At 50.6% G+C, this 27,691-nt stretch overlaps 2 protein-coding genes across 2 annotated transcripts in view; both read right to left on the bottom strand.

Annotated features, from left to right (window-relative positions):
• The window catches only part of NT5C1A (5'-nucleotidase, cytosolic IA), a 31,396-nt gene extending 26,439 nt beyond the window's left edge, over nt 1-4,957 (bottom strand). The window contains exon 1 of the mRNA XM_058303828.2: nt 1,081-4,957. Coding sequence (XP_058159811.1) covers nt 1,081-1,206 — 126 coding nt within the window. The 5' untranslated portion in view covers nt 1,207-4,957. The remainder of the gene's footprint in view (nt 1-1,080) is intronic.
• Nucleotides 4,958-8,260: 3,303 nt separating this feature from the next.
• HPCAL4 (hippocalcin like 4) lies at nt 8,261-19,899 on the bottom strand. The gene is made up of 4 exons (XM_058303829.2): nt 19,510-19,899; nt 13,944-14,113; nt 13,651-13,866; nt 8,261-12,435 (listed from the first exon to the last, which is right to left on the bottom strand). The coding sequence occupies exons 2-4, from the start codon at nt 14,103-14,105 to the stop codon at nt 12,238-12,240; spliced, it is 576 nt and encodes a 191-aa protein (XP_058159812.1). The 5' UTR covers nt 14,106-14,113; nt 19,510-19,899; the 3' UTR covers nt 8,261-12,237.
• Nucleotides 19,900-27,691: the final 7,792 nt, after the last annotated feature.

Raw genomic sequence — 27,691 nt, 5'->3', positions numbered from 1 at the left:
CTTGCCAGGGAAATTCCTCAGACTCAGGCCTTCAGCCCAGCTCACATGCCACCTCTACAGCGCCTGCCCTAGTCTGCAGTCAGTCCCTGTTCTGTGTTCCCTCTGCACCAGGCAGGGTCTTTGCCGTGAGCATTCTCCACCCCAAGGGGCTCCCTCAGTGCTCTGCAGCTCCTGAGGCAGAAATTCAGCCTAATTCACCCCTCAATCCCCTGGACTGAGTCATGGCCTGAAGGGGCACAGGGAGTGAGTGTTGACAGGGTGAGGCCTCCTGCGAAGGGGTCCTTGGAGAGAAGCTGCAGGATGCTTTAAGTTCAGGCTGGAGCTCTGTCAAGGGTGCCTTTGATCCAGCCCTATCCTCTGTCCCCTCTACAGGCTCTGAGCTCTGGGAAGCTGAAGTGAGCAAGGCCCAGGGACCGTCCAGCGCATCATGAATGTATTCCATGGGAAACGGATCTCTTTCCTGTGTGTGAGTCCTTGGAGGGCTGGGGGCCGCAGGAGTTGATGCTCACTGCGATGAGAGCAGAGCCAGGAGCTGGGCGCAGAGTTCAGCGTTGGGAGTCGGGAATCAGGGGCACAGAGCTCTAAGCGGGGACCCCAGTGCCTGGCGCAAGCACGGGGGTGCAGATCCCTGAGCCCAGGGCGACGGGCCCTGAGCCAGAGCAGGAAGGCAAAGGCTCGGCTCCGGAACCCAGTGCCCAGATGGCGGAGACCAGAGCGCGCAGCAAGGAGCCGGGTTTCCAGAGCGGGGTTACCCGAGCCCGGGCGCTTCCGTTAGCGCCACTGACCCGCTTTGCCAACAAGTGCTGTCCTCACGCCGCAGGCTGCCCGGCGGGCCCTGATGACCGCATGGGGGAGGGGGATCCTGGCGTGGAACCGGAGCCCCAGAAAAAAACACCAGTGCCGAGCTCCCAAAATAAACCCGAGCTGGAGCCAACTGCCCGGCGCACGTCAGTGTTGAGGAGCTGCGTCCCCCTACCCAAGAGGCGCCGCGGGTCCCTCTCCAGGGGGTTTAATGACCCCTCCCTCGGGGTGTCCCTTCCCGCCCCCCGCCCCCAGTCAATTCCCACGCTCTGATTTTACCGATTTGGGTTTCTTCTTGGGCGACAGGTTATCATAGAAAGTCTTGGCTTCCTCCCAGCGCCGGGTCGCGGCGCTCTCGACCCCCGGCTCGGGGTCGCGGGGCTCCCGGGGCTCCCCGGGCTCCATGCTCCCGCTCCAACCCCGCCAGGCGTGAGAGGCGGCGGCGGAGACGCGGAGCTCGCAGGGCGCGCGGGGCTGGGCTGGAGGAGGGAGGCGCGTCCGAGGCGTGAGAAGGGGGCGGGCGGCGCCAGGGGTGTGTGCGTGTGAGCAGGCCCGCGAGGGCGGGGTGCGGGGCCCCGCCTGTCGGGAGAGTTGGGGGAAGGTCGGGCAATTGTTGCCCGTGAGTTGTTAACGCGGTGGTTTGTTTATCGGGGGGACGGCTGAGCTCTCCTTCCTCCATCACTTCACTCCAAGTGCAAGGGCGGCCCCGCCTCCCCGCCCCGTGGAGCAGCGGGTCTGCAGCGGATTCGGGGATGTCCTCAGCGCTCAGGGGCACGCGGAGAGACAGGGGCTTGACAACTTTTCCGCAGGCTGGCGGCCCGCGAAGTAGAGAAAAATGAGAAGTAAGCCACCCTCTTTCCCCCCGGGGGCCCTAAGTGGCACCCCTTCTCACTGATCCCAGTCTATCCCGCAGATGCCGTAAAGAGGTGGATGGATAGCTCTGTCCACGAGTAGGACCCTGCTCCCAATAGGGAGCATAGCGGAGGGCCCAGGCTGGCAGCTTTTCCACACCCGGGTGGAAGGGCCAGTGAAGTCCGTTGCAAGGTCACGCTGCCCTCTTCCTGGCGGGAGAACCAGATCAGAGGGACTCCCAGAGACTGACTTGGATTCTTGTTGCCACCCCTCAGATCACCATGGGGGCCCCGAGTTCCCAGGTGTGGTAGTTTGAAACTGTACCTACTCCCAGAAAGGCATGTTTTAAAATTTAATCTATTCCTGCGGTTGCGGACCCATTACAAGTAGGACCTTTTCATAATGTTACTTCAGTTAAGGTGTAGCCCACCAGCATTGGGTCTTAATCCTTTTACCAGAATGAATATAAAGAGAGAGAGGGAGGGAGGGAAAAAGCCAAGGAAGCAAGAAGCTGAAAGCAACAAAACCAGGAAGAAGAGGGAGAAACCAGCAGATGCCATGTGCCTTGCCATGTGGCAGAAGAGCCAAGGATTGCATCACCTTAATGATACCTTGATTTGGACATTCTCATGGCCTCAAAACTGTAAGCTAATCAATTCCCATCTGCTTTGAGCAGCCTAGGAAACTAAAACAGCAGCTCCCACCTGCAGAGGATGGGAAGCTAGTTACATGCTATGAAGGGACCAGATGAAGGGAGGTAGAAGCCAAACAACCTTGGGCCACTATCTTGGAGTTCCAGAGTATTTTCACTTATCCCAAAGTGCAGACCAGGAACCAGACAAGCATATCACTTGGTATGGGCATATCACAGAGGCATGCACAGGTGGGTGGGAGCAGCAGAAAGATATACTGGGCTAGCTTGGAGGGCATCTAATTGGGAGAATGGTATAGAATGGAGGAATCTGCCCAACCTCCACCATGTCCTGGGAAGAACCAACCAAAGCTTGTGTAGGAGGAAGGGAGAAATTATTTTTGTAAAAAGTTTAAGGATTGGTGAGAAGTATGTTAAGACTTGCCCATCTCCAGACTTGGTAGGTTGTTTCCAGAAATGGTCCCCCAATCCCTCCCATCCTGCCCGAACTTTGACAATGTGACTTTGATCCTTCTCCTCCAAAGGTGGAGTTTATTTCCCCTGTCTTTGAATCTGAGCAGGCTCTGTGAATTGCTTTGATAAAAGAATGCAGTAGAAGTGATGTTATGTGGTTTCTAAGCTTGTCTTAAGAGAACTTGCAGCTTCCATTTTTGCCCTCTTGGGCTCCAGCTACTATGTAAAGAAATCTAGACTAACATGCTGGAAAGGCCATATGGAGACAGAGGCCCTAAAGGATGAGAAGCCAGCAGAAGAGAAGTGAGATTTCCCAGGTGACTGTCAGCACCAATTGCCAGACATATGAGTGAGGCCACCTTGGTAGTTCCAGCCCTAGCCCATCTCCCAGTGGAATGTGTGAAAGACCCCAGTGATACCTCATGAAGCAGGAATACCTCCCAGCTAAGCCCAGACAACCCATAAAATCATGAAAAATAAATCATTGCTTTCAGCACTAAATTTTGGGGCAACTTGTTACACAGCAATAGATAATTGCAATTCCAGGAATGGATCAATTATTTTCAGGCGCCTCAAACAGAAGAAGAATGAGGTCACCTAGGAAAAATGTAGAGTGATTGGTTGGAGGTGGGTACCTGACCCAGAGGAGAATCATCCACAGGCTATCTGTGACCTTTGACCTGTGTGGTCTGGCTTGCAAAGATGATCTGGGCCCATCAGATTCTTCTTTCAAGAATTTAGAATTGGGAAACTGAAGGGCTAGGTAGTCAATGACAGAAAAAGAGGATGAGGATGCTGTAAAACGTCAATGGCTCCCAAGAGACTTGGATAACCCTAGCTAGCTGAAGTTATGTGCAATGTCATACTAAGAGGGGAACCAGCTGTCTGTGAGCAGAGTGAGTGAATCAGCAGATTAAGATGAAGACACCTGAGCAGAGGCTAGCAGCGTCACCAGAAGAGAAAGAGCCTATGCTTCCCTGAAAGGGAGCTGCCCCCTGTTCCTGAAAGTTTCCTAGTTGATGGCTGGTTATGGTTCCCAGCTCTACATTTCCATAGGATTCTACATATCACTTCAACACATGTCCCAAAGAGAAAAGTTAGTGGATATCGATTGCTTGACTAGCAACCTTTCCTACCCTATACTAGTAACAAATCCTGCATCCCTGGCCACAAGAGCGGACATATAACCTAGATCTGATGAACTGTAGACACCTATTCCCATGGACAAAGGAATGGGCCCAGGGGAGCATGTGACCCCAACTGGGCCACTCTCTAGTACTCATATAGGGATGCTGGGAGATTTGGCTCTTTTTTCTCTAGGGTTATTAACTTGGGTTGATGTGAGCTGGGAGTGCATCTTTCCCTGTGGCAGATAAGAGAAAACGAAAGAGCCCATCTGGAAAGAACACTGACACTGAGATCACAGAAGGAGAAGCAGAAGGAAGGAGGGAGAGAAGGTACAATACTGAGCCTCTGAATCCAGTAGTCCACTTCCCAATTAAGCCTCCCTTTTTGCTTAAGCTTGTTTGAGTTGGGTTTTGTTCACTTACAACCCAAAGTCCAGACTAATCTAATTCCCTTTAATCACACTGACATGAGTAGGCCTTGGATCCCTGCCATCAAAGGATCCTGACCGAGACTCCTGGTTCAGTCCCTTTTAGCACCTTCTCTAGGTTCCTCTTTGAAAGGGTGGAAGAACTTGATCCTAAGTTGTTCTATTCACTCTTCTTGGCTTCTGGTCATTGTGTCTGTCTGCCCTGTCACTTCCTAACAGTTGACTTGGTGCAAGGATTCCCTGGCTCTCGTGTAGCCCTGGCTTCCAGTCAGCACTTTTCTCCCTGTTCAGCACTTCTTTAAATGGATACCCTGGGAACAGACCCTTTGAGCCACCTGAACTGCTCTCCTGAGCAGCCCTGACCCAACATTTCTGGCTCTATTGACTGGTCTTTAGCAAGACGTCAGGGCAATGCTACCTCCTCCACAAAGCCTTCTCTTCCCTTTGCTCTTTGTGCCCAGCCTCCTCCCTGCACTAGGCAAAATCCGTCCTCTGATGCCCAGAGCTCAGAGTTTGTTGCCTCCTTTTTCATAACCAGACTTGGATTCACTCCCATGACTGAGACAGCACAAGAAGCAGTGGACTGGATATTAGGAGACCTGAGTTCAAGTCCCAGCGTTACCATTCTCTGAGCCTTCATTTCTGTCTTTACAAAGAGATTTAAATGTATGCTCAGCTCAGCTAATGGGATGTGGAGAGTCCTGTGAGCTGTTTGGTAACTATAATGGGCTTGTACACACATGAGGAGCCAATTTTTTAACACTTGGGAGGGCTTCATAAAGGAGATAGTTGAGACAGGGGAATGAGTGATCCAGGAGGGGTAATGGTTTGTGCACAAGTACAAAGACATGCGAGATCCCTTATGGGAACGGAGGGCAACTCAGGGTGGCCCAAGTGCAGGGTGCAGGGGTAGGGAGTGGGAAGTCAGCACAAGCACAAGATCATGCAGAGCCTTGAGGGACATTTAAAGAGCTTGAGTATCATACTGAGGGAAGAGCAGAGACTTTGAAGAATTGACAGGGTCAGATTTGTGCTTTAAGATCATTCTGGCTCTTTCATGGTGCTAGACTGGTGTGGAAGGCAAGACTGAAGGCAGGAGTTGGGCTAACCGGACCAAGCTAGAGATTATGTGGGCCTGAGTGGAGAGTTTTTTAGGAGATGGCAGCTCAGGGGACAGGACTTTCCATCCCCCCACCCCCACCCCTTGTGACTTGGTAGCAGCCCCAAGTTCTTGGCCTCTGAATCACCTCCTTGGGTTCCTGGTTGCCCTGAGGCCAAACCAGCCTCCTTTCTCTACCCTAATTGCTTCCTGCCCAGGGAGCTGCCCCCTCCAAGTGTCCTTGAGGAAACCTTTGTAAAAGCAATGAAGCATTGCAGGAGAAAGCAGACACCTCCAGCTGTCACTGCCCCCAACTCCCTGGAGGAACAGTGCCTGTCTGGCTGTTAGGGGGTGTTCTCAGAGGAACACTTCAACTCCCACCTCCACCTCCACCATATTTGGCCCAGTGTAGGGGACTAAGGGTTCTGGGCTGGGCTCCTGTGGATAGTGGAGCAGGTAATACAATAACACAATGACCCTGAACAACCAGGCAGGTGGGGGCTGAAATCCAGTCCATGTTCCACTTGCCCAACCATATGCCCTGGCATGACAGGGACGTATCTGTCTCAAAGAAAGGGTACCTTTTACTAATTAGCCCAAAGGTATCATCCAACTATGTACTTATGGGGCTGTTTCCACTTAGAAAGGCTACCTTTTCCTAATTTGTACAGAAGGTGCCATATGAACTAGCTATTGGCCTTTCTCCCCACTGCCTACCATATACTCATTTGGGCTCTGATGATGCCTTCACAGGACAGAAGGAGAAACTATGACCCAGTGCCTGCAGTCATTTGGTCGCTTTTGAGGGAACTGCTCTGCCCGCAAGCAGAGTTCAGTCTGGTCACAGATGATTTGACCAAGGAGGGATACTTGACTCAAGGGGTCTGGCCAAAAGCTAAGCTATACCAATCAGATTCTTTTGTTTGAAAGCTGGAACTAAGAAACACAGAGTAGAGTTGTCAGTTGCTGGTGGGTCTTGATACAGACTTAGGGATGCAGCCACTTTGTGTAGGGTGGGTGTGGTGGCTTGGAGCTATATACCCCAGAAAAACTGGTTCCTGTGGCTGTGAACCCATCCTAACTAAGACTTTTTGATGAGGTTACTTCAGTTAAGGTGTGGCCCAGCTCAATCCAAATGGATCTTAATCCTATTACTGGAGTCCTTTATAATAAATGAAATTCAGACACACATAGAGAAAGCCAGAGGGAGGAGTTAGGAGCTGAAAGTCAACAGAACTGGGAAGAGTAAGGCGAAGCCAAGAGAGCCACTGTGTGCATTGCCATGTGACAGAGAAGCCAAGGACCAAGAATTGCTGGCAGCCAATTCCAGAATACCACAGTCCTCTGGGAGAAAGCATTGCCTCGATGACTTGATTTTGGACTTTTAGCCTCAAAACTGTGAGCCAACAAATTCCCATTGTTTAAGCCAATCCATTGCATGGTATTTGTTTTGGCAGCCCGGCATCTCTTAGTATTACCATGCCCTTTGATTAAAGTCAATGGAAAACTGCAAAAACCCAAGCCAGGCAGGCCCAGAAATATCAGGAACAAAGGTTTGAGTCATACCACCAGGCAAAGAAGCATAGTCAGCTGAGGTGCTTGCTGAGGGTAAAGGGAATATGGAACGGGTTGTGGAAGAGATAGCTATAAATACAAGCTACAACCACATGATCAGTTACAGAAATGAGGACTGTAATTGTTATGAGTAATTTCTTTGTTTTGTTATGGATATGTTTGTATATATATACATAAAGCAAATATCTTTGTTTTCTTCCTTATCCCCTTATCATAGAACATAAGTGGTACTCCCTTTATGTCACAGCATTCAAGTTATAGGAAATCAAGTTCAAGAGTGAATATCACTCAAGGACTTGCACACTCTTCTAGGAAAAGAGTTAGTGCATTTCCAGTTGTATGCAGGACAAGTGAGTATTGTTAGGTGAAACTATGACTACTATTGTTTTTATTTAGAGATTAAGTATGATTGAAGGAGATGTGTATGGGTGCCAAGCTGATAAGGGGTGGACAGTGATGGTTAAGTTCATATGTCATATTGGCTAGGTTATGGTGTCCAGTTGTTTGGTCAAGCAAGCCCTGGCCTGATTATTACTGTGAGGACATTTTGTAGATTTAATCCATAAATTGGTTTCATCTATAATCAACTAAGGAGATTACCTTCAATGATAAGAAAAGTCTCATCCAATCAGGTGAAGGCTTTAAAAGGAGAACTGATGACTTCAGCAGTAAGAAGGGAGAATTTCCATCTCTTCTTCCGCCAGCCAGCCAGCTTCTCCTAGGGAATTCATCAGAAAGCATCAGAGTTCCCAGACTGCAGCCTACTCTAAGGAATTTGGACTTGCCCATCCCCATGGTTGTGTAAACCAGTTCCTACAATAAATCTCATAATATTTACATTAAGAATACATATATATATATATCTTCTCTTGGTTCTGTTTCCCTGGAGAGCCCTGAATAAAACAGTGGTCTGCAGAGAGAGCCAGTTTGAAGAGAAACCAAGAAGAGCACAAGAGCAAATATTGCCTAGGAGATGAGAGCCCGTGAGGCCCAGAGATGAGGAGAGGCCCAGAGCCACTTCCCGCTCTCTCAAGACCCTGCCATTCTTGATTTTCCATCTTTAGATTTCCTTGGAATCTGTTCCCTACTTTCTTTGAACTAGCTAAAGTGGATCTCAGTTCCTTGTAACCACAAAGTCCTTGCTAGAACAAAAACTTCAGGCCGAAGGAGGTTCCTGAGGAGCACCCACTGTGTAAGCTTCCCCCAGCCCTCTTCTTTCCCTTTCCCCTCTCCCCAGCCCCCTCTCAGCTCAGGGAAAAGTAAGAGCCCTCAGCACAGTCACACTTTTTATTCGTTGTCAGTGAAAAAAAGTTAAAAACCACACAGCACAGAGTCAGACAGTGAGGACGGTCACTGCAGGGACAGACAGGCGCAGCACACATGGAGGGAACAGGGGCTGCGCCGGGGCAACTGCTCTAGACTGGAGGACCCATAGTGAGTTGAGGTACCTCCTTCTGCCACCTGTGCCCTCTGCTTCCCCAGGCCTCCTTGCTCCTGCTGCTTAGACGCTCTGGGCTGGACCACCTCCACACACAAGGACAGCCACACACCTGGGGAGGCCCATCCTGTCTCCACACTTTGACAAAAGTGAAATCCAACCCAAAACTTTCAGAAAGTCCCCTCTTTTTCTGGGACTTTTCAATTGCCAGATTTGAATTTTTTTTTCAAGAATGATGAATATGTAAGAAATGTATTCTTGCCCCCAAAGTGACCTCCAAAGTCAGCACAAAGCCCCACCCAGGGTGGATCTTCAGATTTTGTTGATTTAATACATTTTTGTGTAAAAATACTTAAAATGTCAGTTTACTGCCCTGCCTAGAAATCCCAGCTTATTTTCATTCTTTCTTTTCCTCTCTCTGTACTCCCCCAAACTTGCCCCTCTCTACCTGCAGCAGGATGAATTTCTACCTCTAGGGACTCTGTCATTGTCAGGAAAGAACAGATTTAGTGCCTTTGCTTATGCAATTCCTTTTTTTAAAAAACTTTTGATTCAAAGGTAAATTTTATAACCCTGACTAAAGCTCACAGGGCAAAGGGCTAGAATGGCCATCTGAAGTCACCCTTGCTGATGATTTTTAGAGATAAGGAAGCAGGGGCTCATCAATCAGCCAAAAAGGATTAAAGAAGACAGAATAGAGTGAGCAGCAGATTATGAGATGTTGTAATTCAGAGTTATGCAGTAAGATGATGAGAACTTTAAGGGTGAGTTTGGCTGTATCAGCTGTGCCTGTGTATTTTTGTGTCTATACAAGTCATACTTAGATCCCTGCTAACCTTGTGCTTTGTGGCAAGTCTCTTTCAGCCAGCGTTGATATGGGAGGCCTGCCTACTTCCCCAAGCAGGGCTAGTGCTCTACCACAGGGGCACCTGAGGATGCAGTCCCTGGGAAACCCAGAATCATGTGGGAGCAAGATCTAGCCCATTTGTGGGTCCTCCCATCAGCAAGATGGTGGTCCAAGTTGCTGGTCTGGTATTATGTGTTCACATTGCTAGGCTGTCTGAAAGTCCTTGGTCTGATCAGCAAATATCACCCATGGTTATATGTCCAGAAGCTTGGAGTGATCAAACATGTCTCATGGGTAGGACTTGTCAACCAGCCTGGAAAAAACAAAAGTAGTTCTCTTAAGGAGGAAGTTGGTGATAAAGACAATGCAAGATGCTTCTAGGGATATGAGTCAGATGTCTAACGGTCCAGCACTGGCCTATAAGCAGAGCTACCCAGAAGTAGAAATCAGAAAACGTGAGTACTTTGACCAAGCTCCTATTTCTTTTTGGAAGATCAAAGCCTCAGAAGCTTCTTAGTAGGAAGCTGGTAAAAGACAAAACCCACCTTAGCATGCCCTACAGTCAACCTCTGCACAACTTGAAGTCAGAGAAATGAATAGGGAAGACACTCTGAAGAGAAAAAACTCTTTTAGAGCTTTGGGTTCAAATCTGGGCACTGTGCCATCACCTGGACAGTGAGACCTTGCACAAGGGACCCTCTATCTCTGAGCCTCAGCTTCCAAGTCTGGAAAACGGGAATGAACATTCCTATTGTCTTGGGCTGTGAGGACAGAATGAGAAGGAGTGGAGGGCAAGCCTTAGACAGCCATGAAGTTCTGTGCAAATGTAAGATAGGTTAGAGCCAACATTTGAGGGGGAAAATCCCACTCTGAAAAGCTATCTACCAGGACTTTCAGGTGGATGAACCAGACATTTCAGCTAACTGAGCCAGGCCGTTGAGCATCTGTTGAGTTTATGATGCCAACTTCCAGCAATAGACACACCTGACGGCGAGCTCCTGATAGGAATGGAACATCCTTTGAGGCATCACTGGATAAATAGCTGCAAGCTACTGCCTGAGGATGTGACTTTCCCAGCCTTACCATGTGGTAGAAGAATAGAGAGAGGGCAGCAATCCAGTGGCCCTGCATGGTCAGGAGCATCTACCTCCAACGGCAGCAAGAAGGAAGATCCAATAGAGACTGGGGCCAAAGGTCACTATCTCTAAGAATTTCCACCCACAGAAAGGCAGAGAGGTGAGGACCCAAAAATGAGGGGCATGCTGCATCTCTTTCCAGCAGATGCAACCCCACTCCCTTGCCAACTCAGCAATTATCCCCCACTCCTGCCCGGCTGACAGCACCTATGTACTAGACTGTTTTCACCAGCAGTTCAAGAGGAAATCAACTATCACTACACATCAAAACAAATTTTTGATCACAAGTACAGGAGAAAATACAGTGAAAGACTTGATGAAGAAGCAAGATTAATTTTTCTGGCAGTCAAAGCATGCAGCTGTATAGCTCAGGGATCCTAAATCGGAAAAGGAGACATTGGAAAGCAAAGCCAGTTGCACTTGGAAGATGATGAATTACTTGGTAGATTTAGGGTTTGGGGTAAGAAAAAGCCTTTCATATGGAGCACATCCAGCACAACTTTAGGCATTTGGTTCATAAACGCATCCTGGGAGCTTAAAAAGAGGTTCCTTCCAGTGGCCGGTGGGCCTCTTCTTGCAGCTCTTTTTGCGTCTGTGGCAGTGAAAGAACGAGCCCATCCTTGAAACTAGACCAAGGTTGGAACTGAACTACTGACAAGTAGGAAATACACTTGTCTCACTCTCAGCAAACCTTGGTTTTTCTATCTCTGAAGTTGGTATTCAACCATACTAGGCACATAATAGAGTTACTCGTTGAACTAAAAAAGTGAAAAAGAAAGCCACAGAAGCAGCGAAAACTGCTGATTGCAACAGCTTGGGACTGATAAGAAAAAATGGAAAAAGTATTATCTGGTAAGTCTGTTGGTATTTCCCCCCTTTTTCCTCAGCTCTTTGTTTCTTAAAAATTAGCATTATCTATATTCACTTAATCATTTTATAAGAAACCAAGTCATATAGACTACATTTTAACACCTTAAACTAATAAAATGACTTCAGCTCTTTTAAAGGGTACTGAAAAAATAAGTACTCATAAATTTCAACTTTTCTCTAAACTTCCACTGTTCCCTACTCACATGACTCCTAAACTTTCAAACGCTTTCCATTCCATCCTTCTGAAGCTTTGTGCAGAGCTGAGCTGGAAAATTGAATAGCTCCTCTCAAACTAACCAGCCTTACTGCACCCCCTGCTCAGCTGTGCTCAACATTCCCCTCTGAGAGCGTGACCACATAAAATTGCCTCACTACCCTATGAGCTTGAAGAGGGTATGGAATGTGACTTGTAAACCACCATATTCTTAGCACCTAGAGGCGCCTGGCACAGAACAGCTGGTCAATATGTTAGCCGAACAAAGGACTGAATAAACACCCCAAAGCTAGGGCCAGAGGAGCCAGGGAGAGTTGAGGGACAGGAAAGAGACCACCTCTAAGGGATCTGGGTTCTCAGTAAAGGATAGATCCAATTCAGACCTTTGACTGGGGCCTGTGGGACAATATCCTATAAAGCGTAATCCCAGGAATCAACAGAATTTCAAAACAGGACCCCAGCCCACTTCCTTAACCCTGCCTCTTCGGGCCAAAGCCAACTCCCCTTTGCCCAGTGGATGCTGGTTCTGGGCCCAGGCTGGGGGCGTGGCTAGACTACAGGATACCTGAGGACCTGTCTCTTTTGCAGGGTGAGGTGGTCCCTCAAGGATCTTGACTGAGGGAAGGAAGGGCATGGAGCAGAGGGGTGGGGGGCCAGGGAGTGAGGCTGGAGTGCCCCTCCCCCTGGGGAAGGGCCAACCAGAGAGGTCGTCAGGTTGGGCGGTGGCCCTGCCCCTCACCAGCCTCTACTTCTGCATGTCACACTGCAGCAGCAGCACAATCGATGGGTCACTCTTGGCTGCTTCCTTGAACTCTTCCAGTGTAATCTGGTCATCCTTATCCTGGTCCATCTTCTTGAAGATCTTGTCCACACGCTGCTGGGGTGTGAGCCCATCCTGGTTCATGCGCATCATGATCACGGTGCCCACCATCTTGTAGATAGCCTGGGGGGGGGGTGGTGAGGAGGGAGGTGTGAGCATCCACAAGAGGCTGGGAGGACTGGGGATGAATGAAGGGGATCTGGGGGTGGACATCCTGGGGGATGGTGAGGATACTGGAAGCTGAAGTATGGTCATTAAGACTGGATACTTGATGAGCATCTCAAACTCAACATATCTAAACCCTACCTCCTCATCCCCAACCTGCTCCTCCCCCAGAGGTTCCTGTCTCAGTAAATGGCAACACTATTCTTCAAGTGGTTTCGGGCAATCATCTTGATGTCATTCTTGACTCCCCTCCTTCTCTCACACCCACATCCAATCCTTCAGCAAATCTGCCAGCCCTAGTTTTTCGAATTAGCCAACTACTTCCTACCACTCCTACTACTCCTTCTCAACTGCAGTCTCCATCAGCTCTTGACTGGATGACTGCTTCTGCCATTCTCTGACCCTCATGCCCTGCCATAGTCGATTCTCCACACGGACCAGAGAATAGAGAGGACCCTCTAACAGCTTCCCATCTCTCTCAGAATAAAGGCAAAGCCTCTACCCCAGCCTTGGAGGAGCAAAGGGAAGGGCTCCTGGCTGCTTGCCAGACCACCGACCCCTCACACACTTCTCTCCCATCGCCCTGGCCTCCTGACCCCTCCTTGATCAACACAAGCTCAGTCCAGCCCCAGAGCCTTTGCAGCCATTGCTCCCTCGCAGTGTTCTTCCCCCAGGCTCCCTCTCTTCCTTCAGGTCGCTTCTCACATCTCACTGTATATAAAATAGCATTTCCTCCACCAATTTCTATCTCCTACCTTTGCTTTTGCTTCGCTTGTCTTCTTCAAAGCACTTAACGCCTGACATAGCATAGCTTTTTTTTTTCCCTTTCAATTTTCTCACTAGAAAGAAAGTCCAGTGAAAGGAGGAACTTTGAACAGTGCGTGGCATTCAATACATATTTGTTGAAGAATGACTGAATTGAGAACTCAGACTCTGAAACCGGACTCCCTGGATTTGGATTGTGAACCACTACTGGCTACAGTTTTCTTGCCTGTAAAATGGGTTTCTAAAGGACCGACCCCATAGGGTTGTTGAGTAAGGGCCTGAATGACGCCCCCACGATGCTCCTCTAGGCCGGGGGGGCGGGGGGGGGGGTGTTGGGGCTGTAAAGGTAGGTGGCAGGGTAGGGCCCGGCCCAGCCCACCCAGGCCTCTCAGGTCTGCCCCAGCCCACCTCGATGATCTCCAGCATCTCGAGGCGCGTGATGCGCCCGTCGCCGTCCAGGTCGTACATTTCAAAGGCCCAGTTGAGTTTCTGCTCGAAGCTGCCGCGGGACGTGACCGAAAGCGCGCAGATGAACTCCCGGAAGTCGATGGTGCCGTCGCCGTTCTTGTCGAAGGTGCGGAAAGCGTGCTGCGCGAACTTGGACGCGTCGCCGTAGGGGAAGAACTGCGGCGGGGACGCGCAGCGGGGTTGGCCGCGTCCCGCCCCCGGCCCCGCCCCGGGCGCCCCGCCCCGCCGCGCACCTTGATGTAGAGCTGCTGGAACTCCTCCAGGTTGAGGATGCCGCTGGGGCAGTCCTTGAGGAAGCCCTTGTACCACTGCTTCAGCTCCTGCTCGCTGAACTCCGTGTTCTGAACCAGGTCCTCCAGCACCTCCGGGGCCAGCTTGCTGTTGGTCTTCCCCATGGCGGGGCCTGGGGGAGAAGAGGCACTCGACTTGGTGCAGCACTGGGCCCTCGCCTCACTGCAGCGGGACCCCAAGGCCCCCGGGCACAGGGTCGCCTCTCTCCACCGCTGGGTCTTCTCCCCTCACGCCCCTTTCCCAGGGCAAGCCCCACCTTCCATAGTAGCTCCCCCTCCTGCCACCCCCCTCCCCAACAAGCCCCACCTTCCACAGCCGGGCCCATCCTCCACCACACACCCTTTCCAAAGGAGCTCCTGCCTCCCCCACAGCAAAGGCCGCCCCTCCCAGCAAGCCCCGCCCCTCCCCTAGCGCCCCACTCAGAAGAATCAAGTCTTAACCCTTCTGGCTATTCGGGGCTTTCCACACTCAGCCCCAAATACCACCGCAGGCCCCTTTCCCACCGGGAGCCCGAGGCAGGCTACTCTGCGTCCCTCTGGCACCATCTCCCAAGTTCTTCCCAAGGCCTTCCAGAGCCTCCCCAGCAGGAAGCTTCTCTCCCTCCTTCCCCGGTACAAACAGAAATCCTTAGCTTGCAGCACTGACGACCCTGATTACATTCTGCTTTTCATTAGTTCATTCATCCCCTGAGCCTTTATTGAGGATGACTGTGTGCTAGCCTCCTCTGTGATGGAGGAAAAACAGACATGAGCCAGCCTTCAGAAACTCATAATCGAGTCTCAGAGGTAGATGGCTGCTTGTAGAGGGCCTTCCATCCATGCCAAGGAGTTTGGACTGTACCCACTGGGGACAGAAGCTCTTGGAAGTGACTATAGCAGGGACTAGGAAAACAGCATTCACTCCACCAGCACTTCCTGACGGCTTATAATATGTCAGGCCCTGAAGTAGGTGCTGGAGATCCATAGAAGTTAGGCTTTAGAATTTTTCCTTTGGTCTCAGTGTGCAGGATGACCTGAGGTTGGGCCTCTGCACAGGTGAGAGATGATGCCGCTAGGGTAGGAGTGTGCAGAGATGTGGGTGGACCGAGAGATGTTAGGAAATGTCATCCGTAGGACTTTGTGGCTGATTGGATATGAGGGTGAGAGGGACAGAGGAGTTGAGGCAGATGCCCAGATTTGGGTCTGAGTTGGTGGAGGATGGACAGATCCTGTTGCTGAGATCTTGGGGAGAACGAAGTCAGTCCCCAGCTGGAACATGAGCCCCTCAAGTGGCCTGTGCCAGGGGAAGTGTTTGCAGAGGGTAGTGCAGGCCCCACCCCCACCCACACCCAGGAAGCCTGGCCAAAGTGAGACCCCACCTGAAGACTGGGTGAACCCCCCTGTTCCTCCATGTTCTTTCAGAGTCCTGGATTCCCCAGGACTCACCTGGGAGGTGCCTCTGGCTTATCTAGAGTCTCTTTGGAAGGGCGCCAGGCCCCCCACCCCAGGGTAGCTTGTCCTTCAAGATGCTTTGGAAAAGGAAGCCTTTGGATTGGCAGAGGAATTCCCCTTCCATAGTCTACCCCATGCCAGTTCAGCAACTGATCCTTACTGCTTGGAGTGCCCTAAGCAGCCAGACCTGAGGATGGTCTTTTCCATGCTCCCCACCTTCTCTGGATTACCTCAAGCAGTTACAGAATACCACTGGGCCTCTGATTCCTCCACTGGGCTGTGAGGAAGATGGAGGAGTAGAGGGAACAAGGACATCCTCCCGTATCTACCACCATCAGAGGATGAGGAATCCTCTGTGCACACAGGAGAAGCCAGGAGGAGAGGTTGTCATCTCTAGGAAGCTGCACTGGGGCCAGAGCAAAGGCTGCTTCTGGAACACCCGTGGACTCCTCCCCTAGTTGGCCCCTCCTTAAGTCTGAAGGATACCTAAGGCTCAGGGTATAGTCCAGGAAGCTGGAGAAACCCAAGGCTAAGGAGTCTCCTGCAAGGAGGCCAAGTGCCTCCTCACTGTCTCCTATGGCATGTGCCTGTGTATCTGTGTGAGGAGCTGGTCTGTGTGTGGGAGGGTGTCAAGTATGAGACTGCAAATCTGTCAGTGCGCACGTCTGTGTGTGTGTCATGGGTCTGTGTGGGTCTCACCTTCTGCCCCTTTTCTCCTCCCTGCCCCGTGCTGTTTCTTCCACAATTCTCTAGCTCCTGGGGCTTCACTTGCTCCCTGCCCCATTTACCCCACTATGGACCCACTGAGAACTGTGCTTCTTCCTTTATTTCTCTTCACTCCCTCTACTGCTTTTAGATCCTCAAAAGGTCGAAGTTTGTCAAACCCTGTAAGATCAACCGCCTTATCTGAGTGGAAACTGAAGCCCAGAGACAGGAGGAAACTGGCTCAGGGTTATGCAGCAGGGCAGTGGAAGGATAGGTGAGCACCCAGGATGAAAACATGCCTCCTGCCTGGACCACCCTCTCCAAATCATGGCTACTATTGTCCAACACAGACCTTCCCCACCCCCACCTGCCTCCTGGAAAACCACAGCTCTGTTCTCCCTGTTGGCCTCAGTGGGACCATACTGTCTGAGCTCCAGGCCGGGTCTTTGACACGGAGGAAATATCCACCCATGGGGGGGCATATCAGCACCTCTGACATCTATGATCAGACTCACTGCTAATCTTTGCTGGTCCTTCTCTCTCCATTGTTCCTTCCTTGACTCACTTCTCCCAGGGGAGGCAACTCCACCTTAGTTACCCTCAGTAACTTTCTGTTTTTTCTCTCCCTGTCCCCTAGGTCCAACTTGCTACCAAGTCTTGTCGTTTCTTCTTTTGAAGTGATCCTGGAACCTTCTTTATGTCTTCTCTCTCCCCATGGTCAGCCAAGGAGACTGAAATCCAGTTAGGGCTCTGTTCGCCAAGTCATGTATGTACCCATGCAATTGCCCCACAGGGAATGTCTTTCTTCTGATTCCTCTGCACCAAGGGAATGCCTTTCCCAGTTTTGTACAGAAGTCCAGTATACACTAGAGGTGGCCAAGCCCACAGGTCCCCTCAAACTCCAGGATCCTCTAGCATCTGGCCTCAAGGTGCCTCACCTTCCACTGTTCTCAACAACCCCACATTCCTTTCAAGCTAGACTTCTCATGGGTGGGCTCTACCTCACCTATTTGCTTATCTGCTTTCCTCTCCTCTAATGCCCTATCTTCTCTTTTGTGCTGAAGTAAGGGTCTGGCTGAAGCCCACTTCCTTATAACCAGCCTCTTCCAGCCTGGACAGTAGACAGTCAGCAGCATGGGCTCGGCATCTGGACATGGACAGACCATGTGAGGCCATGGAGTCCAGCCCCTACCAGCATGTAGGCTTCAGAGCTCTCTGACCCTCTCCTAGGGTGGAGCCAATTGGGAGAGGGCTTTGCATTAAACCCTTGCCTGAGTCAGAAAAAGTTCTCCAGGATAAGTGAGGAGCTTATCCCCTCCCCACAGCCCACCTTTGAGCAACTTGGACAGTGAGAAGAACCCTTTTCCCATGGTTCCGTGTAGCTTCCCACACTGGTTCCAGCTCTGCCCTCTGTGGCTCAACAGAACCAACCTTCAGAGACCTAAAGCCAGTGCCTGGAACACAGTAATGTTCAGTGAATGTCTTTTGGTGGACAACGTTAGAAGGGCAAAACCCTCTTCTTCCTACTTGGAACTTATGTTGGGCTGTTTCATTTATTGTATGCTACCATTGCACCCAGTTCTGAGACAAGGGAACCCAGACACCGGGAAGGAAAGGGTTCACCCAAGGTCAGCCAGAGTTTATCAGTAGCAAAGTGAAGGCCAGAAGCCAGCCGGAGGCATTTTCTGTTGGAGCTGTGGTTTTGCTGAACATGGGCAGGCTCTTCTGCTTACCTCTAGGGCTGTGCCCAGCTGTGAAGGAGCTGGCATTGCCCCATACACAGAGCCACTGTCCCCTCTCTGCTCAGAGGCTTCTTCCAGAGGGCAGAGCTCAGGGTTCTGGGCTTAGAATGGGGAGATGGCAGAAAGGGTGGGAGGGACTGAGGAAGGCAATAATCCCACACCCTCACTAGCTTCAGAGGAGCTGGTGCTGAGGTGGTTGCCATGGTGACAACAGCTCCCTGGTCAGGAGATTTTTTGCTTTTTCCTCTCTTTCCCTTGCTCTTCTCCAAGCAGCTGCAATAGCAGAAGCAGCAGCCAGGTCTTTGGGATAAAACTGGACAGGACTTCTCCATCTCCTTTTTAATGAGAACCCAGGGGATGCTAAACAAAGGGTGAGCCCTGTTGACCAGCCCAATCTTGGGGCTGTCCATACCAGAGTGGGTTGATGTAGGAGGGACTCATACTGGAAAGGGCCTGGGGAATGTGTGGGAGGAGATGACTTGGATCCAGGCCTGGGATAGAAGCAATGTTCTTTTGGTGAGGACTGAAGTTCCCCAGGGCTCCTCTTGGAATTGTCCTCATGGTTCAGGGAAAGAGTGAAAGGGTCCTGCTTTCCCAAAATCAGTCACAGACCAGGGCATGTCAGTGTTTGAAGGCTGGTAAAGATCATCTCATCCACTCCACTCCCTGTCCTGCCCCCTTCTCCCACTTCCCAGAGGATCCAAGAGGGAAGTAACTTGGCCAAAGTCAAATGGCAACTTGGGGCAAAGGCAAGACTTGAACCCAGCTCTTCTGCCCTCCAGGTTCAGACGACTTTAGGCAAAAGAACAACAAAGATCATATGGAGCTTTGGCAGCAGGGTGTTGGAAGAGAGAGGGAGGGACTGGGTTCAAGGAGGGCACAGGGAGCACAGCTTTGAAAGACATTAGAGAGGTAGAAGGAAAGGGTTTGTGCTTCAGCTGTGAGAGGCCAGGGGAATGGAGGAGGTTTGGAGGCTGGCGCCTTGGCAGCAGTGACTGGCAAGGTATGGATGGTCTGCTGGGGGCTGGGGAGGGTCCCTGGTTCATCCATCATCCAGGATGAAAGAAGCCAAACATGGGGCCTTTTCCCTGCACTGGGGCCACAGGAAGGCCATGCTGTTAAAAGAGTGTGTCTGTGAGTAAAGAAACTCTGGGTGGGGCCTCCTTCCCTCTCTCAGGTATGGCCTGAGCTCTGCCAGCTTGAGGGGTGGGAGTGGGCCCTCCGTGAGGGGGAGACTGTCTTTGGGGACGGGGGCCTCATGGCGTGAAGTGCTGGGTGGTGAGGGCTATCTGTGGGGGCAGGAGGTTGCCATGGGGCTGGGCAGACTACACAGCTCCAAAGGCAACAGGAGGGCGGGTGATCGGTGCCTCCCCTCGCACCAGCGACACCACACCTCCAGGTGCGTGTGTTGTGTGTGTTGGGAGCCAGAGAAATGGTCATTCCCACCTGAGCTGGGGGGAAGGAGTGGCTCCGCCCCGCTCCCCGGGGCCCGCGGGGTCTGGACGGAGGTGGGGAGTCCCCAGCCGATAAGGCGGAACCGGGGGCCAGGGAGATGAGGGCTGGAATGGGGAGGAGGGGGCAAGGGCGTCCGCCCGGGGGGCGCCTGCGAGGTCCCGCCCCGCCCGCATTACCTGAGGCCGCTCGCGGGGTCGCGGGGTGGCTCGGAGCCTCGGCGGGCCGCGCGGACGGACACCGGCTGGCGGGCTGGCGGCCGGGCTCTCCTCGGTCCGCGCCGGAGCCGCCTCCCAGCTCTTGTATCACTATGTGCCTCTCGGAGGCGACACGATTTGCATAATTCCCGCCTCATCCCGAGCATGTTGGGCGTTGATTGGCTCCGCCGGCGCGGAGTGACAGGCGGCGTTCAGGTGGGGATGGGGTGGCCCGGCAGGCCCGGCTGGAGCGGCGCGCCCCGCCCGCGGCGCTGACCTTCCCGGAGTCGGGAAGAGGGGGAGGACTGTGGCCCTATCTGCACTCCCACCCTGAGGCTCAGACCCCGGCCCCGGTCTAGGGTGAAAAGTGTCGGCGATGGAAAGGGATTCGCAGCAACAACCGCACCGTTGCTATGGGAACGGGAGAGCCACAGCCGAGTCTCTAAGGCTTCCCTTCCTGGGGCCCAGTAGGGCTGGGGGTGGAAGAGGGGATGAGTCACAAGGTGAGCCCCCCGCCCAAATCCCCCCCGAAATTGGTGGAGGGGGCCGACAAGAAGCTGCCGAGTAGCTGGGTGGGGGGGGGGGGGGGGAAGCGATGAGACGGTCTAGCAGCCCACGCCTTCGCGTCCCTCCTTCACATCCGCTCCCCTCGCGCCTTGGAGCACAGAGAGTGGGTGGGCGCAGAGCTCAGTGCGGAGTCGCAGCACCCATCCTCCACTGGCTCCGCGCTCGTCGTGGCTCCCTACAGCCGCCCCTAAGCCCCTAGTTCCGATCCCTCCCCAGACAAGCCATCCTTATTTCCTAAGGACCCCTAACAGGCCTCGCGGTTCTCCCCCAAAAGGATCCCTCTGCCTAACCCATGGACCCCTCCGTTCCCCATCCTCCCCTCTTTCCGTCCAGTAGACGGAGCCGTCCCCAGCCGCCGCCAGGCTCCGGCCTCGGATGTTGACACAAACTCGAGGCCGTTTACACTGAGAGGGTCTGGAAGGCTTCAGGGCCCCGGGCACACCTCCTTCCCGCACTTGGGGGTCTCCCCAAAGCCCGGCCGGTCCGCCCCGCTGCACCGACGACTGAGAGCTCCCGACTCGAGGGGGTCGGAACGAGTCCTTGCACCCCAACTGGGGGGTGAAAGGGAAGCAGACGTCTCCCGGCTGGGCCAAGTGCGGAGGAGGGGCTTCTGAGACTAAGCCGAGCGCGGGAGTGCGGGGTCTTGGTCTGAGAACTGGTGGAACAGGAGCGAGGATGCCCAGCGGCTGCGGAGAAGAGGCGAGGCTTCTCCTGAAGCCGCGGAAGCAGTGGCTAGCTGGGGTTGGGGAAGAGGCCAGCCTCCGTGGAGGGGCTGGTCCCAGCAACTCTGGCTCTACCGGCTGGGAGCAAGGCGTGGACGGTCCTCCTCTTTAGAAGCCCAATCCCCCCCCTTAAACCGGTTTTGCAGCGCCATTCTCCTGGCAGCAGGCCCGTACTATCACCCCGGGAAGCTAGCGCGAGTCTATCTCAGTCTCCAGTGAGGAGGCACATCCCTGTTCCCATCTGTGGGTGACTTGCAAGTGGGGACAGGCGTCTGAACACCCTGACTCTGTTACTTCCCAGGTACCTTCTCTGCCCTGGGCTCTGGAGACCCAGAGATGGGCAAGAACTTACCACTCCTCACAGAAAACCCCCAGTCCAGGGCATGAAAGTCTGAGGAGAGGTGGCATGGGATGTGGCAGTGGAATCTGAAGCCCTAAAATGCAGGCCCATCTTTGCCAGTGACTCCACACATGGCGGTGGGCAAAACCCTTCTCTCTCTGGGCCTCCTGGTCTGCCTGGGGAGCTGGTACAGGAGGCCTGGAAGAGCAGGGGAAGTTTCAAGTAGGAAGGTGAAGAAAGACTGTCATCTTGGACAAGGTTATGTGGGCGTGAATCTGACTGCTTCACTAGTCCCTAACGATAGCTAACATATGTTGGGAAGCTTCCTTTGCTCCAGAGGCTACTACAGTACTTTACATGCATTGCCTAATAATTCCTCATAAGAACTCATGAGTTAGGTACTATTATTATCCCCATTTAATAGATGATGAAGTTGAGGCACAGAGCCAGGTAAGGTACTGGCTCTAGCTCACATAGCTAGCAAAGCTGCAGCTGGGATTTGAATCCAAGCAGTCTGGCTCCAGAGCTCACACTCTTAGCCAACACATAACACAACACATAATACAACACATAATACTGTCCTGAAGATCCTTCAAGTCCTGAAGTGGAGGGACCTTGGATTGGAATATTTGTTTTTGATTCCCAAGGCACAAGAAAGTCCAGCCTCCTGGGAGCAGCTTCTCTGTCGTGGAGGCCACAAGACATGGAAGTCCAATAGCAGCAGGAGAGCTGGTAGCGGCAACAAGTAGCAGCCCTGCTGAACTGCAAGGCGACCAGTGTGTGGCTCCTTCTCTCCGTTCCTATCCCCCCACCCCGGAGTCAAGCATGGGTTCCAGGGAGTCCCAGGCAAGCATGAAAAGGAAGGCATGGGCAGTTGGTAAAGCAGGATAGATCGATCCTGTTCTGGCTCCTTTAAACCAGTCAGGACCACCACGCAGCTTGGCTCATGAATTATACCAGACCCCCTCCCCCATGAGGGTTCCTGTCATAACCCATCTTCTTCTGCTCCTAAGACTTGACTCTGAGACCCCGACCATGATCCTGCCTCTGCCCTACCTAGGTTTGATGTTTAAAGCAATAACAGCTGACACTGAATTGCTTCAGCATGTACCAGGCTTTCTGCCAAGTCCTTTATCTGCATCGTTTTACTTAATCCCAAAGATGACCACTGTCAAGGGTGACATTAAAAATGCCTAGCAACCCATCGAGGCACTGCTAGCATTACCAATCAGAACTGGACTTAGTGCTATATCAAGGCCTTGGTAGATCTCTGTTCTGCCAAGAGTTAACACTTCAGTTACTGGATTAAGGGGAGTGGGCAGAGGAGAAGGTAGGGTGGTGGGGGGCTTAGGGGTATGGCTACCTATTTACCAATCATTCTGGGCTAATTTTGATAATTTAACAGCTAGTTCAGCTGTACTGGTGCCTCATGGCTGAATATCAGCCTTGATATCATTACGGTAATTCATTTCATGGCAGTGGAGTGAAAGCTCAGAGAGGTTAGACAATGTGCCCATTGTAATGCAGTTCCTTAGTGACAGAACTGGAATTTGAACCTGTGTCTATCTGACTCCAGAGCCCATCTTCTTAACTACTGCCTGGCCTGTGCTCCTGGGAAGGGGTAACATCTAGGTCTGCACGGGGGTTTCCACTGTTCTGCAGCTGAAGGCTGAACCAGAAGAATGTCATTCTGGTGCTTTGTTGTGACCCTTGCTGTTCTCAGGCTTGGAGACTTGGCAAACCCCTTTTGCACGTTATTGAAGGAGCAGGTCCTGCAGAAGGAGGAGGGTGAAGCATGCTATGTAGAAAAAGGAACAGCGTGGCTGTGTGTAAGGCCACAAAAGGGTCCATGGAGGGGTTTGAGCCTAACCATGCGGTGACCACTTCTGTTTGCTTCTCCTCTCCCCTTGGCCCCTGAACTGTGCCTTTATGATGGATAATGCCTTCCTATTTCCCTGGGTTTCCTCAGCCTCAGCTAGTACAGCCTGGTGACAGCTGGAATTCCCATGGGTTCTAGATATTTCACAGTCTCCTTTGTAGCTAGAAGAGAGTGAGATCACAGGAGTTGAGTTCCTTTCTTTTCTCCTTATTGGCTGAGCAAGATTTTTTTTTAAATTCCAAAATAGAAATCTATTTTCTTGGTGGCTAAAAAATGATACAAAGATAGTGGAAGTTCAATATAATCTGTCTCTTGATAGATAACCACTGCAGGAGAACCGCCCTGCGTCTTGCATCCATCCATTCTCCCTTCTCCTGTTGGAGAAGCATAGAGTGTAATGGTAAGTGCACAGACTGTAGAGCCAGGCTGCCCGGGTTTGCATGTAGTTCTATCACTTACAATCTGTGTGATTGTGGGCAATTTCTTAACCTCTCTGTGTCTCAATTTTCTTTTTTTTTTTTTTTTTTTTTTTTTTTTAAAGATTTATTTATTTATTATTTCCCCCCCCTCCCCTGGTTGTCTGTTCTTGGTGTCTATTTGCTGCGTCTTGTTTCTTTGTCCGCTTCTGTTGTCGTCAGCGGCACGGGAAGTGTGGGCGGTGCCATTCCTGGGCAGGCTGCTCTTTCTTTTCACGCTGGGCGGCTCTCCTTACGGGGCGCACTCCTTGCGCGTGGGGCTCCCTTACGCGGGGGACACCCTTGCGTGGCACGGCACTCCTTGCGCGCATCAGCGCTGCACATGGCCAGCTCCACACGGGTCAAGGAGGCCCGGGGTTTGAACCGCGGACCTCCCATATGGTAGACGGACGCCCTAACCACTGGGCCAAAGTCCGTTTCCCCTCAATTTTCTCATCTGTAAAACAGAGTTAACAGTAACACTACCTATCTCATAGGGCTATTTTGAGGATTAAAATGAGTTAACATATGCAAAGCATTTAGAACAGATTTTGCTTTGGGCATTCCCCAGCCCTGATTGTGTACAGTCTTGGTGGGACTATCAACCTCGCTATCTTGCCTTCCCTTGGACAAGGGCTGAAGACATGGCTCAAGAAAGGCTAAATGAACTCTTCTCCCAAGCTAATCTGAATCTTGAGTAGAGCGACTCAAGGGTGGTAGGCAGCACTGGATTATTCCTGGGCAGTGACCTGATGACATTGCCCGTTCGTTCCTGCTATCTGAATCCCCAGGGACCATGTTGGCATATGTCCTGTCTACGACCTGCTTCTTCTGCTTTTAATTTGATTCTATGAACTACCCCACATCCCTCTCCCAAATCTCTTTTTTTACTTAAGTCGTTGTATTAGTTAGCCAAAGGGGTGCTGATGCAAAATACCAAAAATTGGTTAGTTTTTATAAAGGGTATTTATTTGGGGTAGGAGCTTACAGATACCAGGCCATGACACATAAGTTACTTCCCTCACAAAAGTCTATTTTCATGTATTGAAACAAGATGGCTGCCAATGGCTATAAGGAAGGGTTCAGGCTTCCTGGGTTTCTCCCTTCCAGGGTCTTGCTTCTCTCTGGGTTCAGAGTTCCTCTCTTCCTAGGTCTTCAGCTAAGGTCTCATCATCAAACTCCAACATCAAAAATTCCCAACTCTGTCCTTTGCCATGCCTTTTATCTGTGAGTCCCTACCCACCAAGAGTGGGGACTCAATGCCCTACTGGCACAAGAGGTTTACATAATTACATAATCAAGTAAATCTATGAATCCAATATAATCTAATATGCCCAGAGGAAAAGATCAGTTTACAAACATAATCCAATATTTCTTTTTGGAATATCTCAATAGTATCAAACTGTTACTGTCATCTAGAGGTGATTTCTGTTTGCTTGCAAAGAGCACACATAAGTTTGACATGTTTCTATCTATCAGCTACGACTCTTGGTTGCAACTACAGAAAAGCCAGCCCATAATGGGTTAGGCAAAAAAGAGAATGTAAAGATTCCAATAAGGGAAAATCCAAAAAGTAGATTAAACTTTAGGGACGGCTGGATTCAGGGCTGTAAACAATGTCATCATTATTTGACCTTACTCCAGGGCATGGCTTTGCTCTCCAGAGTATTGGCTTCATTCTTAGAATCCACTTAAAACAAGATATCTGCCAGCATCTCTAGGCCAACATACTCTCAGGTTTGAGTCCCACTGACGGGAGAGCTTCTCTTCTCCAGCACAGCCAGCCCAAAGTCCTGGGCTGACTCTCATTGGTTTGATTTGGAATCTGTGTGAACCAACAAATCAATCTCTGAAGACGGGGAAATGCAGTGCTCTGACTGGCCGGAGTTGAGTTACCTGCCTAGTCCTAGGACTGGAAGGTAAGGTCAATTCCTCCCAAAGCATGTGCACCTGGAGTGGGAGAGATGGGTATTCCTACCACGAAAGGCGTGAATAGACACCAGGCGGCAAAAACAACAGAGTATTCAAAAGTTTATGAAAACACCTACAAGCTGTACTATCAAGGTGCTGGCAGGAAACAGATGGCATGCTCAAAGGTATAACTGAAGATAGTTCAATTAGGGAACTATTTACACAGGTATGGACATGGTTGCAGGAAATCAGCAAGGTAGTCAAACATCCTGGGACTAGCAACAGTGGAGAACCATTGCCACGCTTAGGGGTGGAGAAGATGCAAAGACTATGTGGTATATAAAATATATACACATTTCTATATATTAAACTATCAGTGTCTATATTTATCTAATCTATCCGTCTACATAGGCATATTTTTCTTTTATTTATAAGGTAAGTTCTAATATGCCCATGCATATACAGACCAGGAAACTGAGGCACAGAATACTTACAGTACCAGCTAGTATATGATAGAACCAGAATTTTAATATGAATGGCCTGATTCCAGAGACTGAATTCTTAGCCACTTTGCTATGTTACTCTCAAATGACTGACTAAATGAATGAATGAAAGAAAAGAAGTGCAATTATTTATTGCATCAAGCAGAAACAACGAATTTTGGAGTCAGACAGACCTAAGTTAAAATCCCAGATTTGCTAAGCACTGGATCACATGATTTGGACAAGCTTCTCAAGGTCTTTAAGTCTCAGGGCTCTTATCTGCAGAAAGGAAAAAATGAGTGTTACATAGACTTTTAAGTTAGATAGATCTTGAACCTCTTCTACAATTCAGTTTTCTAGTTTGTATATGGGAATAATGGTTGTGTGGAGATTCAATGAGGATAAAGTGCTTAGGAGACTACCTAGCATGAGTAAGCACTACTTTCATATAAATATATAAATCATGGTTGTTAAGATGCTAGATTATTTGGGGCAAAGGCTAAACTTCAGTAACAAATAGATCCACACATACAATGACTCAAATGCAACAGAAGTTTATTTCTTGTTTATGTAACAGTCTAAGGTTTGTGTCAGATTGCTGGGTGTGGGGATTTGGGGACCCAGGCACCTCCTGCCTGTGGCTCTAGGGTCTCCAACCAGGGAAAAGGGAAAGAAAGAATGATGTGTTTCTTAAAGGAAATCATTCTAGTATTTTCAAGAGGAAGTTAAATACAAAAGATTGGGTACAAAAGTGTTAGAATGAAAAAGCAGCCGACTCAATGGGAAAAAATCTTCAGAAACCATATATCTGACAAGGGTTTGATTTCCATGTTATATAAAGAGACCACACAACTTAATGACAAAATGACAATCAACCCAATTGAAAAATGGGCAAAAGGGAAGCAGATGTAGTTCAAGCAATTGAGCTCCTGACTATCACATGGAAGGTCCCTTCTTTGGTTCCTGGTGCCTCCTAAAGAAGACAGCAGTGAGCTGGTGTGATGGGCAGGCACAGCATGCAGATGCAACAAGAAACACAAGAAGAAAAGCATAATGAGAGACACAACTAAAGAGGGAATAAAGGTGACTCAAGTGATTTGGTGCCTCCCTCCCACATCAGAGGTCCCAGGTTCAGTTCCTGGTGCTTCCTAAAGAAACAAGAAAAACGAACAGACATAGTAAGTGCAAACAACAAGGGGAAGGGAGAAATCGGTAAATAAAATAAATCTTTTTAAAAATGAGCAAAAGACTCAAATAGACATTTTTCCAAAGAGGAAACACAAATGGCCAAAGGCACATGAAAAGATGCTCAACATCACTAGCTATTAGGGAAATGCAGGTCAAAACTACAGTGAGATAATGAAATACCATTTCACACCAAACAGAACAGTCATTATTAAAAAAAAAAAAAAGGGAAACGGACTTGGCCCAGTGGTTAGGGCGTCCGCCTACCACATGGGAGGTCCACGGTTCAAACCCCGGGCCTCCTTGACCCGTGTGGAGCTGGCCCATGCACAGTGCTGATGCGCGCAAGGAGTGCCCTGCCACGAAGGGGTGTCCCCCGCTTTGGGGAGCCCCACGCAGAAGGAGTGCGCCCCGTAAGGAGAGCCGCCCAGTGCGAAAGAAAGTGCAGCCTGCCCAGGAATGGCGCCACACACACTTCCCCTGCCACTGACGACAACAGAAGCGGACAAAGAAACAAGACGCAGCAAATAGACACAGAGAACAGACAACCGGGGGAGAGGGGGAATTAAATAAATAAATCTTTTTTTTTTTTTTTTTTAAAAAGGAAAGCAGATGTGGCTCAA

This window comes from Dasypus novemcinctus, chromosome 9, assembly GCF_030445035.2.
Source record: "Dasypus novemcinctus isolate mDasNov1 chromosome 9, mDasNov1.1.hap2, whole genome shotgun sequence".
NCBI classification, from domain to species: Eukaryota; Metazoa; Chordata; class Mammalia; order Cingulata; family Dasypodidae; genus Dasypus; species Dasypus novemcinctus.
The sequence above is the reverse complement of the archived record's forward strand: the minus strand, read 5'-3'. Positions and strand labels throughout refer to the sequence as shown.

Bases quoted from the DNA above. Each gene is read 5' to 3' on its own strand.
- HPCAL4 (XM_058303829.2), bottom strand. From the start codon at position 14,105: ATGGGGAAGACCAACAGCAAGCTGGCCCCGGAGGTGCTGGAGGACCTG. The intron at 13,867-13,943 runs GTGCGCGGCGGG...TCCCCGCCGCAG, and splicing joins TCCAGCAGCTCTACATCAAG to TTCTTCCCCTACGGCGACGC. The intron at 12,436-13,650 runs GTGGGCTGGGGC...CCCCCCCCCCAG, and splicing joins AGATGCTGGAGATCATCGAG to GCTATCTACAAGATGGTGGG.